The following is a 20,086-nucleotide window of genomic DNA, read 5'->3' as shown; positions in this document are numbered from 1 at the left end:
AATGGATCGTTCCCTCACTGTCCGTGATGACTAAAGAATTGGAGCCATCTTGAAATGAAAATATAAACCTTAAAAAATTACGTGGGGAAAAAACTTTTCAAATAGTTTAAACTGCCCAAAACATTTATTTCCATTGTAAGAGATAAAAAAAAATACACAGAAACATCCATTCTGAGACTTTTTGTGGTTGACATCTTAGGAGGAATAAAAGTGCAATTTAACATTGATTGGAATGTATTTTTTTGTTGTCAGCACAGTCCCTGACAAATGCTATTTCACAACATTTGACAGCTTGATGAGATACACACTCGACTGCTCCATTTCAACCGAGGTGTCATTTCGCACGAGCACCACTTGCACGCCACTTGAGAGATTTTGAAAGGTCGCCCTTTTTGCTCTTTCTCGTCATTCGAGAAATCTCGCGCAGGACGACTCTTTTCTCTCCAGGAGCCCTTCAGGTTCTTGAACGGTTCAGAGCTCGGTCGCATCGCCAGCTCTGCAATGCCTTCTTGCTTGATGGCGTCGGTGATGGCGGTGTTATGGCTGACGTTCGTGAGTGTGTTTGGTGAAAAGAAGCACTCAGCGTCTTTGTTTTCCTGGCAGAAAAGTGCGGTAGTGAAATGCTGTAGCTGGGGACTAAAGTGGTTTGACACAAAAATTATCTGTCACGGAAGGCTATTTAAAAATGGCGGCGGACTTATTTGACGGTGCGGTTACGGGCCCCCTACCGGACAGCCAGGGGGCTCCCAAATGCTCACGGCCCTGGGACAGTTATCCCCTTTGTCCCCCCTGATCGACGCCCCTGTACATTAGCAAAGGCCCGATTATTAGATGTCTCTAAAAGATTATCCTTCCCGATTATCCTGTGGCGTGTTTTTTTTTTTTTTTTTGCTGGTAAACTTAAAAAAAAAAAAAAATTCTGGGCTAACATTGTCAACACAGAGTACTGTGATTGTGATGTTCTTCTACTCTTTTTTTCTTCTTTGTATTTCTATCTGGCGGCACGGTGGCCAACTGGTTAGAGCGTCAGCCTCACAGTTCTGAGGACCCAGGTTCAATCCCTGGCCCCGTGCCTGCGTGGGCTTTCTCCGGGCACTCCGGTTTCCTCCCGCATCCCAAAAACATGTATTGATTGGAGACTCTAAATTGCCCGTAGGCATGACTGTGAGTGCGAATGGTTGTTTGTTTGTATGTGCCCTGCGATTGGCTGGCAACCAGTTCAGGGTGTACCCCGCGTCCTGCCCGATGACAGCTGGGATAGGCTCCAGCACACCCGTGACCCTAGTGAGGAGAAGCGGCTCAGAAAATGGAGGGATGAATGGATGGATGTATTTCTATCTGGATATCCTGTGGCACCATGCTCCCTCTCACCTCTCCCTCTTTTTACTACAAAAGACTTTGATGGACGAGACTCACGATTGTCGGTGGAGATATCGCTATGTGTGTTGTGTATTGTGTTGGTCATTCTGGGCACAAATCACACTACCAGTAACAACACACATGACATTTTTTTTCTTTTCTTTTAATTGTTCGGTGTAGTGTCCCTCACAATATGTTAAAAAAGGCTTCACTGAGCCAGGCATGTGAACCATTACACTACCAATGGTGTTTTTGAAATCTTTTCCCCAGTCAAGTGTTAAAAGCTTGTAGAATTTGTGCGAGAATGCATTGAAGGCATTGCCCATTTTTTATTCTTCCAGACATATGAAGAAAAATGTTCCCAGACAACCTTTAAGGCCTTGATATTTACTCACGAAGCAAGAATAAGCGATTCTAGTGGCCCGTGATGACACTTCAGTAATACATTTCCTGTCGTTTCTCAATGCGCCTCCCCATCTCTGTTGTCGTCCACATGCAGCCAAGCACGTTCACTTAAACATGCATAAATAGAACGTTTTAATATGGCACTCTCGTTGCCATGGGCGTGCGTTTCGTGATCTAACTGGTGCTTAAATATTCACAAACGCAGCTCTGATCTACGAGGACCACTCTGGCATGAAGGGCTGAACAAATAGTTGACATAATTGGCAGCAAAATGCACAAACAGCAAAAATCCACATGATGCTCATGTGTGCAAAGCCACTATCCAAAAAGCAGCGTTCCCTTTAACACTGTTTATGACCTTTCCTGTCATGGCCTTTTTTTTTCTTAAATCAAGTATCAGTCTGTCAGTTGTAAAGCAAAAGCCCATCCAGCCTGGAGGAGCAGGAATGTTTATGGCTTAATTTCTGCTCCGGAGGACATTTTTAATATTTATTAGCAATGTGAGGACAGCTCCTGTCAAGACCAAACATTCCCGCATACATCTGTCAATCCAGCGTTCCACCTCAGAGAAAATAATGCAAAAAAGCCGTTTGGAGATACACTGACTACATTTACGTGCGCAAATTAAATTAAATTCTTGCTGCTGACATACTTCAGTCTCTCTACTTTTTCCAGTTTACCTGCACTGGGGTTACATACAATCTTTGGCCAAACTAAGGCTGCCTCCAAACACTAGGTGGCGCCTGTGTTCCTTTTCAGTTTGTGTACTTGTGGAAATTTTCAACAACAAAGAGATTGGATATGAAAAAATGTTATTATTAGATGTTTGTTTACCAGCGTTGTCTTAATGGTCATTGACTCACAAAATGCAGATGTAGCCTATTTATTTCTCTATATTTTGATGCAATAGTGAATAAAAAAAATGCTGTTACTGAAGTCATTTACTGGTACGCCCATTTGATACGTGGATACACAGATTAACTTTGTCATAATGTCACAGTTTAAAATGGAGGTTTCATGTAGTTTTCCTTCCATCCAAATACTTTAAAATATTGTCTTCTTTAAGCAGATTTAAGCATTAAGTCAGCCTCGGTGTTCGATCAATGAAAGTGTATACAGTATTCCCTCACTATATCGCAGTTCACCTATTGCGGATTCAGTGCGTTGCAGATGTTTTTTTCATATTCATATCGAGCATAATTCGCCATATTGTGTTTTTTTTAGTGTATGGTGTCATTTTTTTTGTGGTAAAAGTAAATGCTTCCTAGTCTAAAACTTTAAAACTGTAATAATAAAAGAAAATCATTAAAAAACATTTTACAAGGAATGAAATGTACATATTGTACAGTCCTTCTGTGCATTACTGTATGTTTAAGAGTTTTAAAGGTGTTTAATAGTATAGAAAATGATTATAGGTGTATGGTAGAGGTTAAAAAGAGTGTGGGGAAGATGTATGAGAGTCTGGGGAAGTTCGTACGTATTTAAAATATGTCTAAATAATCCGCCCAAAAATACGTGGTCGCTACTTCGCGGATTTCACCTATTGCGGGAATGGCCCTGAACATAACCCCTGCGATAAACGATAAACGAGGGATTACAGTATTATAAAAAGGCTAACACAGTCAGATTAGGGTATTCACATGCATTTTAAAAGTTTGGTTTCAATAGATTTATTGCCGTAGTACTTGATTTCTTTTTTTTTTTAGTGCATGTAGCTACACATAATGACTGGCAACCATTGAAAATGACCTGCCACACACTTGCTATCCTTCCTCTCTTAACCTGAATGCAGTCAGTCCTCCATGGATTTTGACAGGTGGAGGAATCCAAAGGTGAGAGCTAAGAGCGTTAGCCCGAAAGGAGTTTGGGGTTGGGATTGGTTGATGGCAGCCGCCGGTTTGGATGATACCCTCACACAATCAGAAGCAAAGTTGGCCACAGAGCTTTGCTGCAGCTGAGGCTCATTACTGTCACATTTTGTCTTTGGGGGGGCTTGAGATGTCAGACTCAATGACATGTGCCCACTCTTCGCTCACCTTCGGCAACTCAAAAATAACTGCTTGTCTTTTTTAGCCGGCTGCGTGACAGTTTATCTGCTCATAGTTTTGCAAAATGAGCTACATTCATTGTACAATCCGAGGTTGCTGTCCCTAAAGGTGCCACGCACTTTGACATATACCATAGGGATAATTATTCGACCCCTAAGTAACTATGCATTTTTTGAAAGGCCAACAAGTTGAAGGTGTGTTCCCAAGATATAAAAGTCAAATGTTAAAGTTACAAAAACTAGTATCTTAAGGCCAATACTGAGTTCTGGACTGTTGGAAGGTAGGGAATTCCCCACTTGGAACATAATGTCTGGGTTTTCTGAATCTACAGTGACCTACTATGCATCCATCCATTTTCTGAGCCGCTTATCCTCACTAGGGTCGCGGGAGTGCTGGAGTCTATCCCAGCTATCTTCGGGCAGGTGGCGTGGTACACCCTAAACTGGTTGCCAGCCAATCGCAGGTGACCTACTATAATACCCTTAATGCTGCAAAGATGCCTTTGGCTTCACCAAACTGAGATTTTTGCTTTACTCTTGCATGCCTAATGATTTCAGATTGCAGCAGGCACCAAAAAAAAAACCTGTCCCCTACTCCTATCTGTTAGTCATGGCAATTGCTAGTTGAGGTCCCAGAGTTTCAGACCACCTCTTTTTGGATCGAGGAATCTGACACATAACAAGCAAATGCGATGTGGCCTATTACTGGTACTTATAATTTTCTCCTTTCTGAACTTTGAGAGAGAACTACGGTGGCGCCAATGGATCAAAAAGGCTCAGCTACTGTACAAGACACGTGCGACCTGGACAGCAGGCATTCCTGTGATCAATTCAATAAAGAGGCAGTGTGTTTCTTGTCTGGGGTTATTTTTAGATCTATACATGACAGCTGAGCAGGGATTCTATACATGACAGCTGAGCAGGGATTCCTGTCCTCCTTCCATGATAACAAGATGCATGAAAAGTAAAAAGTGGAAGCCATCCCGCATCCCACAGAAGAATAAATAAATCAACCTATTCTCCGTCATTCATATTTGACAGACTCTAAAGTTTAAACATGAGGCAGGGCCAATAAGAAAATTCTAATCAGGATAATGCGACAGCTGTGCCCAATGATGCGACGAATTAACAAGAGACGAGATGACCAAAAAAAAAATGGTGGTAATGTCACAAGTGGAACAAAAAGTACTCGTGTACAGGTAGAAGCATTATGAAAAAAAAAAAACCCAAAAAACTCGGCTTTGTTTTTGACGCCTTCAAACTAGATTTTTAAATTACGCACATACAATTTGCTTTTCAAATCATATTGAATGGGAGCAGGGAAGTCCAGCGGAATGGCGGTTGGCATCACAGTTCTGAGGTTCGGGGTTCACAGCTCCGGTCTTTCTGTGTGGAGTTTACATGAGCTCCCCATGCTGAGGTCAGTGAGTTTGAATGGCTGTCTATATCTATAGGGGCCTACGATTGGCTGGCAACTGCTTCTGTCATCACAAGTTGGCAGGGGTAGGCTCCGGTTAACCACAATTCTAATCAGGACAACTATTATACAAAATGAATGTATGTATGGATGAATGGGAACATCCATGAGCGCAAATGAAAAAGGGTCTGTTCAATGACTCCTCGGAGTGTCTTTTTTGGTGAATAAGGACATGTGTCTGCAAGCTGGCCTTCCGCAGATGGATGAGGGTGGAGGAAAAATCCTGATTTCCGACGTTTTGTTGAGACGTAAAGGGAATGAAAATCCAGCAGTAATTTCATGCAGGGTGAAGGACCAGAGGATTTGAATGCAGTCAAACGTCGCAAAGTAGCGAGCGGAGAGCCATACGGTGATCACCCAGGAAGGAAGTCATCTCTCTCACTGGTTTCCATTTGGCGTCCACAAAAAACCTTTGCAAATTGAAATACAGAATGAAATTATCACCCCCACCCTTTCCTGCCCTGGCTTTGATTGATTTGCTGATTGAAACGCAGCCACCAAAGCTTTTGAGAAATGTTTGTGCCTGCCACCAGAGTAAAATCTCCAACTCGGTGCCACCACTTCTTATCTATTGTGCTTATTTGTCTGCACAGTTTTTTTTCACTTGTTTATTTAAGATCCACAATGTGGTGCATGCTGTTATTTATTTGATTGCATTCTCTTTGTGCTGTGGAAGATTTTTTAGACATGTTGCTGATTCTTTCCGACTTGGATCAATAATGACCAGCTGTGCCACAAAGTACATATTTGTATCTACGTGATCACAGATTTTAATATTCTTAAAGAGGACATATTTTGACATTTTCTTTTCATAATTTAAAACAATTGCCAGGTGTCCTAATAATGCCCAAATACCCCAAGGTTCAAGAATAAAATGACACTTTTCACCCTCCTTTTTTTTTTTTTTTTAGCCAACATTGAACTCTGGTTGGAGGGTTCGGTCCTGTCAAATGCAAATGAGCCTCCCTCTGAGAACGATTTTTGTTACCATGACGACCGGGTGGTAACTCAGGGTTGACAGACACTCAGAGACACAGCTACACATGCACTTAGGCAACTACCAACTTACTTAGTTTTCGGAGTTGCAAGCTGTTGTTCTGTCGATTTTTTTTTTGGTTTGTGTTGCGAGCTAAAATTTGAGGTACAAGGGAGCTCCAGATATGTGCCCACGAGATGGCGGCATAGAATACCACAACATCCGCCCAGCATCCCGCATCGCACGCACAAATTGAGATATGAGTAAAATAAGTTTCGGGTTCAGTCAGTCAAGGTACAGTTGTATTTGTATACCAGCAATTTCCAACTTTCCGTAATGTTTTTCTTTGTCAAACAAAAAAATAAACAGAGCCACATCCACTCAGACCTTCGCTCCAAAGGTTCCAGGCGAATATGTTCAATACTACAATTGAAACAGGAGTTCAGAACATTCATCGATTGATTTATAATGGATAATAGAAACATAGAAAATGTAGGCAAATGCCCATCCCTGTTAGATATACCAAACACATCAATGACACACTCGAATTGACCGTATCTCACCATGTCCCGTGGCGGGGGAGGTTTTCCATGTTCAGGATCTCCTTAACAGGCATCACGTCAGCAGGGATGATGGGAAAGATATCAGAATATGGGACTTCATCGTCACTGTTAAATAGAGAGAATGAAAGTGAATGTAGCTTGAATATCATCAGACGACACATTGATCTATCCTTGACACTTGAGCCTCTTTCTGCATCAGAACCGTAACAGAAGATACAAGTTTATGGTCAGATAGTAAGATCGTATCAGCGCCAACAACTACTCTGACATAAAATAGATGTCAGACGGCAACAGTTGCTTTTAACGGAAAACGGCAGGAGAATTTAATTACTTCACACCCCTATCCCAGCATTGCCACACACATGCTGTCATTCCTTTGTTACGGCTTGTTGTGGTTCAATAAAATAATAATACAGTACAGTATATTGTACTGTATGTGGAACCTCAAAACCCGATACAGGGTCACAATTTTTCCGTTGCAGCCCGTCGGTAAATGTGCGATGTATAGCTTGATGTGCCGCAAATGGTTGCCATCTGTAATTTTTTTCGCAACGGTCCACTTAAGTTGTGTTCGGCTTCTGTTACAATACGCCTCTGATACCACCTTCTAAGGCTGAATATTCACAGGACAACTTTGTCCCAAAATTCTGTGTTGGTTTCGTTTATACATAGCAGCAACCGGGAAAAAAAGATGGAAAACAGTAGTTGGCATGTCTTCCTCTCATACAGTATTTATTTGACCATGCTCTCTTTTGCCACTAGAATGCACGGCAAAAAACCTTGAGGTTTAATTTCTTCACACGCTCCTTGGTGTCCTGTTGGAAAAAGTGAAAAGTCTTATCTTTGCAGACAGTAAGGAGCTTAAAGGGATGATGTTTTTTTTGGGGGGGGGGAAACTCTTGTGACAAACACGTAAGAGTCAACAAAGACGAACAAAACAACCTAAAGTGTCGGTGAGAGTTTGACAGGCAGGCGTTCTTTGAAATGTCAGTAGCACCAATACCCTGTGCCAGTGTGACACTTGCAGATAAGCCAGCGAGGAGAGTTGGGTAGTAACCAGCTACATTTACTCCATTACATTTACTCAAGTAATATTTTGGATAAATTGTACTTATCATAGTAGTTTGAATGCACCATGCTTTTTACTTTTACTTGAGTGCTGTATTTATGTAAGAATAATCAATACTTTTACTTCAACTACAATGATCGACATGCTGCTCGCTACTTGTATTTATCTATTAGTGCGTGTGCGAGCTATTTTTAGACCTAATCTTCGACTTCCGCATAGGTCGTCGTTGCGCCAATCCAACGTGATCACTATGGTCATTTGACTCCAATTCACCAATCAGACGGCACAATGGAGTCACATGACCGCACACAAAGCCTTCGCGGGCCAAGCAAAATGACTCATTTTGGGGGAAAAAAACAGCGTGTCTGAGTGTTTACTTTACAGACTCCGAAAAACAACAACTTTATGATGCCGTGTAGTCTTCCGTCTGCCCAAACGTGGATATTTCAGCCCACTTCTAACTGGAGAAAACACCTTGCGCTAAGTTGCAAATGTTTCTGTTGTTGTTGTGGCAGTGCATGGGGCAACGTCAGCCCTATTTTATGGTCATAAGTGACTGCAAATCATGCTTCTTGGGGATACGTGTCATGCTGTCATCTTAATCTCTCTCTCGCTTGCACAACTGCACGCACGCATGCATGCGCACACACACTTAATGCACTTAAAAATTTAAATGGTAGCAGGTGTGTGTGGACTCCCATATGTTATTAATTTGTATTTCATTTGACATTCATGCTCTGATTTAAAAAAAAATTATCTGAATTTACCCACCACTTACTCTTTATTTGAGTCTTTGTTTTAACTGAATACTTTCTTACTCTTACTCAACTAAATATTTGGAGGTCTACTTTTTACTTTTACTTGAGTCATATTATTCTAAAAAAACAGTACTCTTACTTAAGTACAATATTTGGCTACTCTACCCACCTCTGCCAGCGAGTGAGCTTTGTTGCGGTTGCGTTGCTGGTGTTGTTCACCAACACACGTTTTCAGAGCTATTACTTCGGAATTTGCAGATCTGGTGCGCGCCACCGCAAGCCAGTCTGCGCTTTTCTTTGTACACATATTGCAAATTAAGCCTTCCTTCTTGAGAGATTAGTGTTAAGGACACCACGTGGCACCTTTGTCATGTTACACAACATTTGTTTTAGCATTCCTCTTCCGCGAGAAGCCTTATCTCTTTTTGTGGCGCAAAATCAAATCCACTGCATGGCCTGTTTTCACTTAAGAGAGATAAAGCTGATGAGCATGTTCCTCTCTCACACACACACACACACACACACACACACACACACACACACACACACACTCAGAGTCTATAGGGAGATTATATAATACGGTAGAACAGGGGCCACTGATATGATCACAAGATGGTTAAGACAATAAAGCTCAATGTCTATTTATATCATAGTGACAACTCTTTTATGTATGCTATTTGCTGGTCGTTTTGCTGGGGATTCTATCTCCGCAGTCATGCAGTTGTCAAAGGTACTCATACTCTGTACTTACAGTAAGTAGTGATATAGACACTTGTGTAACAAAAAGACTGGTAAAAGTAGAAGAACTGATTCAACTCATTTACCTAAGCCAAATTTAAAAGGCATAGACTCTGAAAGTACAAAAGTAAAATGTTTTACTGTCATTTGTTTACTATATGGCGGCACGGTGGCCGACTGGTTAGAGCGTCAGCCTCACAGTTCTGAGGAGCGGGGTTCAATCCCCGGCCCCGCCTGTGTGGAGTTTGCATGTTCTCCCCGTGCCTGCGTGGGTTTTCTCCGGGCACTCCAGTTTCCTCCCACATCCCAAAAACATGCATTAATTGGAGACTCTAAATTGCCCGTAGGTGTGACTGTGAGTGCGAATGGTTGTTTGTTTGTATGTGCCCTGCGATTGGCTGGCAACCAGTTCATGGTGTACTCCGCCTCCTGCCCGATGATAGCTGGAATAGGCTCCAGCACGCCCGGGACCCTAGTGAGGAGAAGCGGCTCAGAAAATGGATGGATGGATGGATGTTTACTGTACCCGTTTTGATAACTTGGCACAACCGGAAAAACAAACAAACAAAAAAAACCTCTCTGCATACAAAACAGCTTCCCTTATATACAGTATAAAGTTGCAGAGTTCTTGTTCGGAGAAGAAGAAAAAATAACAACAACACATTCCCATAGCTTTGCTAGCGTTGAGAACAGGCAAAAAAAAAACAAAAAAAAAAAAACAAGATGTTAGATTAGCTAACGATAACAACTGAAAAAATACACCTGACCTGTTTGTGTTTTTGGAGAGCAGATGAAGAATTTTTGACACCAAGATCTCAATCAATCAGTCAATCAAGATCACAACTGTGGTTGTTATCTGTTTTGAGTTTTTATTTATTTTTTTAACACCATGTAATCACCAAATACAGAGCAGAAAGTACAGTTGTCTTCTTTCAAATGTGTGGTATAAAAGTAAAAAGTCATCAGAGGAGTAAATTTATTTTATTTGTATTTAACCTTTATTTAGCCACAATAAATCTCACTGAGATAAACATGTCTTTTACAAGAGTGTCCTGGTCAAAATAGTGAAGGACAGATACCTGAGAAATCTACTTACAGTGTCTTGAAAAAGTGTTTATTTCCCTTGAACTTTTTCACCTTTTGTGACCTTACAGTCACACATTTGAATCTAATTTGTTGAGATTTGATGTGATAGACCAACACAAAGTCACACATAGCTGTGTAACGGAACTAAAATGATATACGGTTTCTAAAATGGGAAACGCATAATAATCAGAAAAGTGTGGCGTGCATTTGTATTCAGCCCCCTGTACTCTCATACACCTAAATACAATCCAGTGCAATCAATTGCCTTCAGAAGTCACCTAATTAGTAAATAGACTACACCTGTGTGTAATTTACTTTCAATATGCCCGTTCTGTGAAAGCCTCAGTAATTTGAGAACACTAGTGAACAACAACATCATGAAAAACAAGGAACTCACCAGACAGGCGAGGGATAAAGTTGTGGAGAAGTTTAAGGCAGGGGTAGATTATATATCCCAATCTGTGAACACTGGTCAGAGAAGCAGCCAAGAGGGCTGTTGTCACTCTGGAGGAGCTGCAGAAATCCACAGCTCAGGTAGGAGAATCGGTGCACAGGACAACTATAAATTCTGCGTCCCACAAACTTGACCTTTATGGAAGCGTGGCAAGAAGAAAGCGATTGTTGAAAGAAAGGCGTAAGCAGTCCCATTACTAGTTGGCTACAAGCCATGGCACCTCAAACATGTGCCAAAAGGTGCTTTGGTGAGATGAAACCAAAGTTTAATTATTTTATTTTTTTTGGGCCTAACTATAATGCGCTATGCGTGACAGAAAACTAATATCGCTCAACACCCTGAACAGTAGTCGAAGAATTCGTCAGTATATACTCAAATGTAGCTACCCGAGAAAGCTACTTAAGCACTTAAATAAAACAATATTTGTACTTTGTTACTTTTCCACTACTGCAGTAATGTCATGATAAGAATGCATGCAGACAGACACTCTCGCAAACAATAGACACGCATGTAAGCCTACACTGAAGCGCCAGCATGTCCATTTAAAGCAACAACCGAGTTTCAGTAGCTGACCTTTGCGGGCCTCCAAACAAGAGGGACCTTTTGTAGTAAAGGTCAAGGTCTTTTGAGGCATCCTTGTAACTGGAGAAGGAGCCCCCCCCCCCTTAATCCATAGATGCCCACTGCACTTATTGCATTTTAATTAACCAGAGGCGGGATATTAAGATTAATATTAAGGTTTTAATTATCCACAATTGGATAATTAGATATGATTTATAAAATACTTGTCGGCTCGTCACAATTGCTTTCAACTCAACAGGGCGGAAGGAGTAGCAAAGTGGCAAAGGCTCAAACTTCACACCTAGTGGTTGTTGGTACTCCCCAATATCAAATGGTGTCAGAAGCAGGAGGAAGGGTAATGCACAAGGAGCATTGGAATGGGCCAACTGTGTGTAGGAATGCGTGGGCCTGCCTTCAGAAGGCAATTGATTGGATTGATTTGTGAAAAAATAAGAAATTGACGACATTTGAGTTTGCGTATCAACAGTGACAAGATACAGTGTATATGTATTATTAAATATGACATTTAAAATAATTGTTGGCAGCTACAATTGCTTTCAACACAAGGCGGGAGAAGTGAATGTGTAATCCAATTATACACAAATCCTCAGCGTTCCATAGCAAATGGTGTCAGAAGTTGGACGATGGTTTACTCTGGTGTTGTGGTCAAGTTTTCAAACCCAGTTGATTCTAGCTCAAATTCTGGTTGAGATTCCTACTCAGAGTTAAAGCATGTGAAAAATAGTGTCAGAAGTGGTGCCGTCAGTGGCGTGCCCATTTGGAAGAACCCTTGCATATTAGTGAGGGATTGCATAGGCTATGCTTTGCAAATTTCACTTTATTTTCTTGACTAACAGTTGGGGACTAAACACTCTAGTGTGGCACAAATGTCTCGTTAAAAAACGTGCTGTTGTTTCGTCGTGAAACAAATGGAATCCCATATATTTACTCAGGTGCAACAGCCAGCTTCTGTTGCCAGCTTCTAAGCCCCGAGGCGTCCCTTTCAACCAAGCCCCTCATTTTACAAATGGCTATGCAAATCCACATGCCACTTCTCGTTTTTCTTTTTGTTTGCGAGCCTGGGAAATGTTCCTCGTGTTTCATCATCGCATGCACGAAACAACTTCTGCTTTTTTTAGTCTTATTTTTGCTGCTTTCTTCTTTATATAGACTCCCTTTGAGAGTAAGCTGAGAGGCCGAGGCCGTTGAATTATGTAGCGCGCAGCCCGCGGCCCCTCGCAGTATCGCTCCAGCACGCCGACGCCATTGCATGCATATAAACGACTGGCAAACAAACACACAAGCGTGCACGCTGCGTACGCTACCTTGTATTGTTTGCGCTTTGCCAACATTAATAACGGCTTCCTCAATTTCACGCAGAAAGGGGAAATAAGAAAAAGAAGAAAAAATGCTGTGCGTGTAAACAGCGAGACGAGTCCAACAAGCGCTTGCTTCTTAAATCAAATCTGAAAACCTTCCACCGAGGAGGAAATTTCACAGTACTACCTCCCGCTATCATGTCTGCTCCATAGTTTTTGACCGGAGGCGCATTGTCTTCGGGTTCTTCGTCTGTCTGTCACAATGTTTGTTTTGCTTGTATGTGCCAGTTCAGGGTGTACCCCACCTCCTGCAAAAACCGGCCCAACGAGGGCTCGTATCTCGTTAGTTTTATAATAATACTCATTACTAACCCTAACCCTTACACCACCTCAGATACGACTTCCGAAGGTAGAAAATTGCAGACAGTGAAAAGTATCAGGTGTTATATTAATTTCCCCATCTCGGAATTGCAGAATATCCATCCACACAGGCGTGAAAAAGGCAGAAGAAATTGCACTATACAAAATGTTATGTCTGTATGTGATCTTGAATATACAGTAGTCTAGTTCAGTCCTTCTCCAAGTGTGGTATGAGTACCACTACTGGTGTGTGGGTTCTCTAGTGGTACACGAAATAATCAACGCTTAAGTACGGTTCAGTTGTATTGCACTTCTTATTGCAATACATTTGCATTCAATCAGTTTTTATTTTTTTTTATTTTTCTATATTTAAATGCAGTGTTAATGTTCAAACTGTGCATAATGTTAGAGTGGCTTGCAATGGGATTCAATGTACTTTTTAGGAATAAAACCTTTTCCTTGTTTTAGATGAATTATTTGGCCTGCTACATGATTGTATGTTAACGGTGTTCATGATGGTGGTACTTGGAGGGCCAAGAATTTTTTTTAGGTGGTACTTGTGGTCAAAAGTTTGAAAACCACTGATCTAGTATGTTTTGAATATGTTGTATGCAGTACAAAATGTCCTGCAGGTGGGTGGGTGGAAGCACATGGATTCCTGGTGTTCTGGTGTGTATAAACACTAATTGGTGTGGTACCTGGAGGTGAAAGTCTTCTTGTTACTGCGTGAGGACACCTTCATGCTGTGAGACATCCGGGATGACTCCTCCTCCCGCTCTCGCCACATTGCCATCTTGGTTTCCATGGTAACCCCCAACAGGCACCTGTCGAGGTACGTGGGAAGAAAGTGTTCAGAGTGTTTCTTTGTTCTGAAGATACCTAAAGGCTACTTACTATACAGTTATTGTTCAGAGGTGGCCTCATTTTTTTATTTATTTTTTGGCTTATGATGGCTGGTCATACAGTAAATTTTAAGCAATGGGTGAGAGCCAAGTCTACGTATGGGAAATGCTAACAGCAACATTCAAACATGAATCATTTATAAAAGGGCACAAGTATGGTTGCAAAAGGGGAGAAAGAAATTCTGTTAAAATTCACAAATTGTTCTGTTAAAATTCTCAAAATGTTAAAATTTGAAACAAATTGTTAAAATTTTGAAAATATTTTTAAATTTCTATGATTTTCAGGTAAACATTCTGAAAAAACATTTTATGATTTAATGTTTATTAAAATTCTCTCAAGGTTGATTAAAATCCTCAAAAGCCTTCATTAAAATTCCCTACAAATGCATTAAAATGCTCAAAAATGTTTATTGAATTTCTGAAATGTTCTTTAAAATTCTCAAAAATTCCTTCAAAATTATCCCAAATGATCTCTTCACATTCTTCACATTTCCCACCCGCATCATGATTCTTTAAACTTTCAAAAATGTTTGTTAAAGTTGTCACATTTTCTTCACTGTAAGAAAAATAGTTAAAATTCTCAATTAATTGAATACATTTAATTTCTATGTGAATGGACTCATTGGGTTCTACTTTCATAGACAGTGCATCTGTGGAGGGGTGCAAATGCCGGCAGAACCTGATTTTTGCGCAAGGCTCGCTGCACATGTATGCCAATTTGGTAGACTGGTCAGCGCCAAGCTGGGCGATCTGGCGCAGCAGAGGGAGTGTCTTTGGAGAAACGCCTGGTGCAGTGACTATTTGGTGGCAGAAAGTTGGTCTAAATTTACTTCTGCTCAGACCAGGTCTAAGTTCTGACACAAGGGAGACCACTGGTCTAACGCAATTTGAAACAGATATTGAGCTCTGTGGGCATATCTGGTTTGCTAGTGGTTATCACCAGCTCATTCTGTATTTAATAAGGGTACCCACTCACTCACATTGTCAGTTGCCGCATTATGCCCAGAGCAGTGACAATGCTCTATTCGCGTACGAATTGCTGCGATTACGAACTGTTGTGTTCAGAGTAAGGTGGCATGTTAACTTGCGGTCGGCATGTTAACGCATTGGGAAACGTTAAAACTCAAAACAGAGTTGACACTGAACATAGTGGTATACTGCAGTATTTATTGGCTGGCGGACACATCTCCTTGTCATTAAAAAGTAAAAACTTTTGATGCCATGTTGACCATGAAAAGTACTAGCACCAAACCACTGACTATCCCTCTAATACAACCCCAGGTTGTCACACATTTAACGACAGAGGCTATTTTTTGGTCGGGTAGTGTCCCAGTAGTTTGTAATATATTGGCAGCGGAAACTATTTCACCACCTGACCTTTCTACCAGAAATGCTTAATGTATCAATGTGACATTTAATGACAAATTGGCCAATTTACAAAAATTAACAAAATTGTAAGACAAATTTTGTCTCACCAGCAGACATGGATTCCCATCCCTAATTGTACCCTAATAATTAATATTATGCTGCTTGCTGTTTGCAATTATTGTTTAAATTACCTTTGCCGACTGAAACGTGGCACATTTCCATTAATTCCCAGATAGTGCTGTTAGTTTTGATGGAAATGTTTCTGACTTGGAAAATTTATGAAATTTTGCTACCCAATACACAAGTGTTTAGATTTTTGTTCAGTCATTGGTAATTCAATGTCAGTGGGCTGAGGTGTTTTAGGCCTAGTGAACATGTTATTTTTGACCCTTATTAAGTACATCACCCCTTTTTGTTTTGGCGCTAATGACTCTCCCGTCGAGGTTCGCACCGCTCCTCACCACCATTAACCATACAGCGCCTCCTGGAAAGAGAATGTTCTTATGCGTTCAAGCAAACAAAATCAGGTCGCTGTTGAGTTATAGCTTCATTCGCCCACTCCTCCAAACGGTGGGCATTTACACAAGTGTAATGTGTCTGGTTTGACAAAATACAAATGCATACATATAGTAAAACAAAATAAGACACAATGGTAACCATAAATATCCCAACAAATATAGATAACTGTCACATACAGTGGTACCTTGACTTACGAGTGATCCGATTTATGAGTTTTTGTGTCGATATTTTAACACAAACGGTGCAGCAACACATATAGACAGACATTATAACAATACTCACGGTATTGTATATTCTTTATTCACTGTGAAAAATCACAAAGATTACTGCAGTATAGTGAGTCATTTAGTTGTGAAACTCTTCTTAGTGTGTGGCTGTTTTGCTCTATTATACTTGCCTCTGGTGGCCAAGGTGTGCACACCAGAAGGAGCACAATGTGGAGCTGGAACAGATTAATGGCATTTCCATTCATTTTAACAGGGAAATATAATATGCGATCAGTGTGGTCACAGAACTAATTAAAATCACAGGTCAAGGCGCCCCTCTAAAACCGAATGAGGCACCCAGCAATGTAGGAACCGAATAGATCCAACTGAGACCAGGAGGGCTGATAGAAGAATGGTAATAGTAAATAAAAAAAATGCATAGATACACTATATTGCCAAAAGTATTCGCTCACCTGCCTTGACTCGGATATTAATTTAAGTGATATCCCATTCTTAATGCTTAGGGTTTATTATGTCATTGATCCACCCTCTGCAATTATAAAATCTTAAACTCTTCTGGAAAAACTGTGTTCATGGGAATTTAAGACAATTTTTCCAAGTGCATTTGTGAGGTTACACACTGATGTTGGATGAAAAGGCCTAGATCTCGGTCTCCGTTCTAATTCATCCAGAAGTGTTCTATAGGTTTGAGGTCAGGATTGTACAGGCCAATCAAGTTCATCCACATCAAACTCTCTCATCCATGTCATTATGAGCGCTGATTTGTGCACTGATGCACAGTCATGTTGGAACAGGAAGGGGCCATGACCAAACTGTTACCACAATGTTGGAAATGCCCAAACTCTAAGCCCCTGAGCTCCAGTGAAGGAAATCTGAATGTTTCAGCATACCAATAGATTTTGGACAGTAAAACAGTTTGGGGATTACCCATTGGTGTTCCAACATGTCTGTGTACCAGTGCACAAAGCAAGGTCCATAAAGACAATTTTGTATGGATGAACTTGACTGGGCGGCACGGTGGACGACTGGTTAGAGCGTCTGTCTCACAGTTATGAGTTCAATCCCCGGCCCCGCCTGTGTGGAGTTTGCATGTTCTTCCCGTGCCTGCGTGGGTTTTCTCTGGGCACTCCGGTTTCCTCCCACATTCCAAAAACATGCATGGTAGGTTAATTGACGACTTTAAATTGCCCGCAGGTGTGAATGTGAGTGTGAATGTTTGTTTGCTTGTATGTGCCAGTTCAGGGTGTACCCCGCCTCCTGCCCGATGATAGCTGGGATGGGCTCCAGCACGCCCGCGATCCTAGTGAGGAGAAGCGGCTCAGAGGATGGATGGATGGATGGATGGATGAACTTGACCGGTCTGCACAGAGGCCTGTCCTCAACCCGAAAGAACAGCTTTGGGTTGATTTTGAGTGGACAGTGAGCCAGGCCTTCTTGTCTAAAACCAGTGTGTGACCTCACAAATATGCTCCTGGTAAAATGAGCAAAAATTCTCATAAACCTACTCCTAAACCTAGTGGAAAGCCTTCCCACAAGAATTGAAGCTGTTACAGCTGCAAAGGGTGGACCAACATCTTAATCCATGTGGATTCAGATTAGGATGCGACTTGAAATCATATGTGTGAGTCAAGGCAGGTGAGCAAATTCTTTTGGCAATGTATTATACATTTAGAAAAAAATAATACAATAAATGAACTTAAACTAAAGTAAAAGACGACGTCACGTAAAAATCCAGTCTGTAAAAGTGAGTTTTAAACTGTGATTTAAAAGATGCTACTGATTTTGCATGTCTTGTCTCCTTGGACAGATTGCTCAGAAGGCAAGGTTCCTTTAGTGTATGTCAGTGATGTACCATGGCATCTATTCAAGGGTTAGGCCACTTCTTTGAAAATAAACAATAAAACGACACTATCAACAGAGGACAAAAGTATTTCCTTTTCTTATTGTTATGGGAAAACACTTCGCTTCAACTGAAAACAAACTCGCTTCCTGTCTTCCCCCCAGTGTGTTGTTAAATGCTGCTTCCGTTGCAGCCACCAAACTTAAAGACCAATAAAAAAAAGTCCAACTGACTGTAGAAACAAGTAAAGCGTCTCGAGAGTAGTGAAAGAAAGAGAAAAAACATAGCCGACAACACGGGCCGGCTAATTGCCGTTGTGCAGGTGCAGCTATTCAGGCACGGCTAGTTTTATGTCACAGAGGCTAACCACGCGCTCTAAATTTTAAGTAACCTTTAAAGACAGGCGGAAAGTCTGCATCCCACCTTGCGCTAAGTCACGTCCATTGATATTCTTTACCAACTTCACTTAAAAAAGATGCACTTTTTTTACATAATTCATCCATTTTCTACAGCGCCTGTTCTGATTAGGGTCATGGGTGAGCTGGAATCTATACCAGCAGACTTTTGGCAAGAAAAGCAGGGCACACCCTGGACTGGTCACCAGCCAATCGCAGAGCACAAATAGACCAACAAGCACCCACACAAACACACATTGACAATTTAGAATGAATCTAACGTCCACATTTTGGAATGTGGGAGGAAGCCTGAGTAAATGGCGAAAACCCATGTTGGATTCGAAACCAGAACCTTTCGACTGTGGGGCAGACATCTTAACCACTACACCCACTGGGTTACATCACAACCATAGGAACGAATTGCTGTCGTAAACCGAGGACCCCTAGTAGTGATTCAAAACGCACTGCGAAAACCACAAAGCAGATTATCAGTGGCAATAGGTGACAGGGTTTAGACATAAAAGTCAATCTCCAGACCTAAACACTACAGAGAATGCATTTTACCTGCTCAAGAGGAGTAACCCCCCAAATCATCCACCCATCCATCCATTTTTTTATAGTGCATTTCCTCATTATTATTGCCATTTTTAAAACCTATAAAAAGCAGATTTAACGATCAAGTGTCCCTTTTTAAAGGATAATTAAGGCCTTGAAAAAATACAGGGGGTCTCTGATAATGTTTTTTTTTTTCGTACAAAAACCTACATTTGCATGTGGACAAAAGGCTGAAACACAAAGAAAAACCTTCCTTTTAGAAAATATCCATATCCATGTTGACGTCACTCACTCTTTTCTTTAAGGAAACTGGTAGAATCCTACGGATCGCAACGTTTCTTTGGAGCTGAAACCCCCTCACGCTGTCTCAGCTCTCGCTGTATGTCGCTGTCTAATCCCTTTGTGGTCCGTCCGGATGAAGCAACACAATGCTCTGACCTAGGAAAGTTGTCAAATATAGATCCATGATACCTCCCCATGCGCTCAGTCGCACACGCACACACAAATATAAACAGAAGCCAGGTCGAATTAAAAGACTTGTGACCTAGGCAACAGGAGACGATGAATGACCAAAGCAGCTGATGGGAACAGCTGGAATGCTCTCGGGAGAACAACGGGCTTCACATGTCTTCTTGATAACGTTCGCTGAGAGAAAGATATGTTTATTTAATGTGGTGGAGCTTCTAAAGTCTAGATAGTACAATTTGGAGTTTGACCAAAGACCTCTATAACTCACAAGGCCTCAGTTCATTAAGTTCCAAAAGATTAACTTGCTGTTTCTTCTGATTTTTCCTAACCCTGAATCCAAATAAATGGCCAAGGGGTTTTAAGAGAAGATCCCAATATACGGCACAAAAGTTGCAGACTCCAGCATTAACTATACTTCTTCTCTGTCATACTTCTATTCTGTAAACAACAGTCCTGTTTAGCCTCTGGCTAGCGAATGTTGTGGATGTCTTTCCCACCCACTTTACTGACAAAACCAGACAGCTTCAGACAGTTTCTTCGTGTAGTGGTACACTCGCCTGACTTTGGTGCGGGCAGCGTGGGTTCAGTTCCCACTCAGTGACGGTGCGAATGGTTGTCCGTGTCTATATGTGCCGTGACT

At 41.3% G+C, this 20,086-nt stretch overlaps 1 protein-coding gene across 2 annotated transcripts in view; it reads right to left on the bottom strand.

Moving 5' to 3' along the window:
* Nucleotides 1–19,527, bottom strand: part of myom3 (myomesin 3) — a 79,487-nt gene extending 59,960 nt beyond the window's left edge. Inside the window, exons 1-3 of one of the 2 annotated variants that reach the window (XM_061775462.1) lie at nucleotides 19,271–19,527; nucleotides 13,871–13,996; nucleotides 6,828–6,932 (exon numbers count right to left, since the gene is read on the bottom strand). In XM_061775462.1, the coding sequence (XP_061631446.1) occupies nucleotides 6,828–6,932; nucleotides 13,871–13,977 (212 nt within the window). In that variant the 5' untranslated portion in view covers nucleotides 13,978–13,996; nucleotides 19,271–19,527. Of the gene's footprint in view, nucleotides 1–6,827; nucleotides 6,933–10,875; nucleotides 11,538–13,870; nucleotides 13,997–19,270 lie in introns of those variants that run through there. The other variant, XM_061775463.1, reaches the window with a different exon arrangement.
* Between the last annotated feature and the right edge of the window lie 559 nt (nucleotides 19,528–20,086).

This window comes from Phyllopteryx taeniolatus, chromosome 6, assembly GCF_024500385.1.
Source record: "Phyllopteryx taeniolatus isolate TA_2022b chromosome 6, UOR_Ptae_1.2, whole genome shotgun sequence".
Lineage (NCBI taxonomy): Eukaryota > Metazoa > Chordata > Actinopteri > Syngnathiformes > Syngnathidae > Phyllopteryx > Phyllopteryx taeniolatus.
This window is presented reverse-complemented; position numbering and strand designations above follow the sequence as displayed.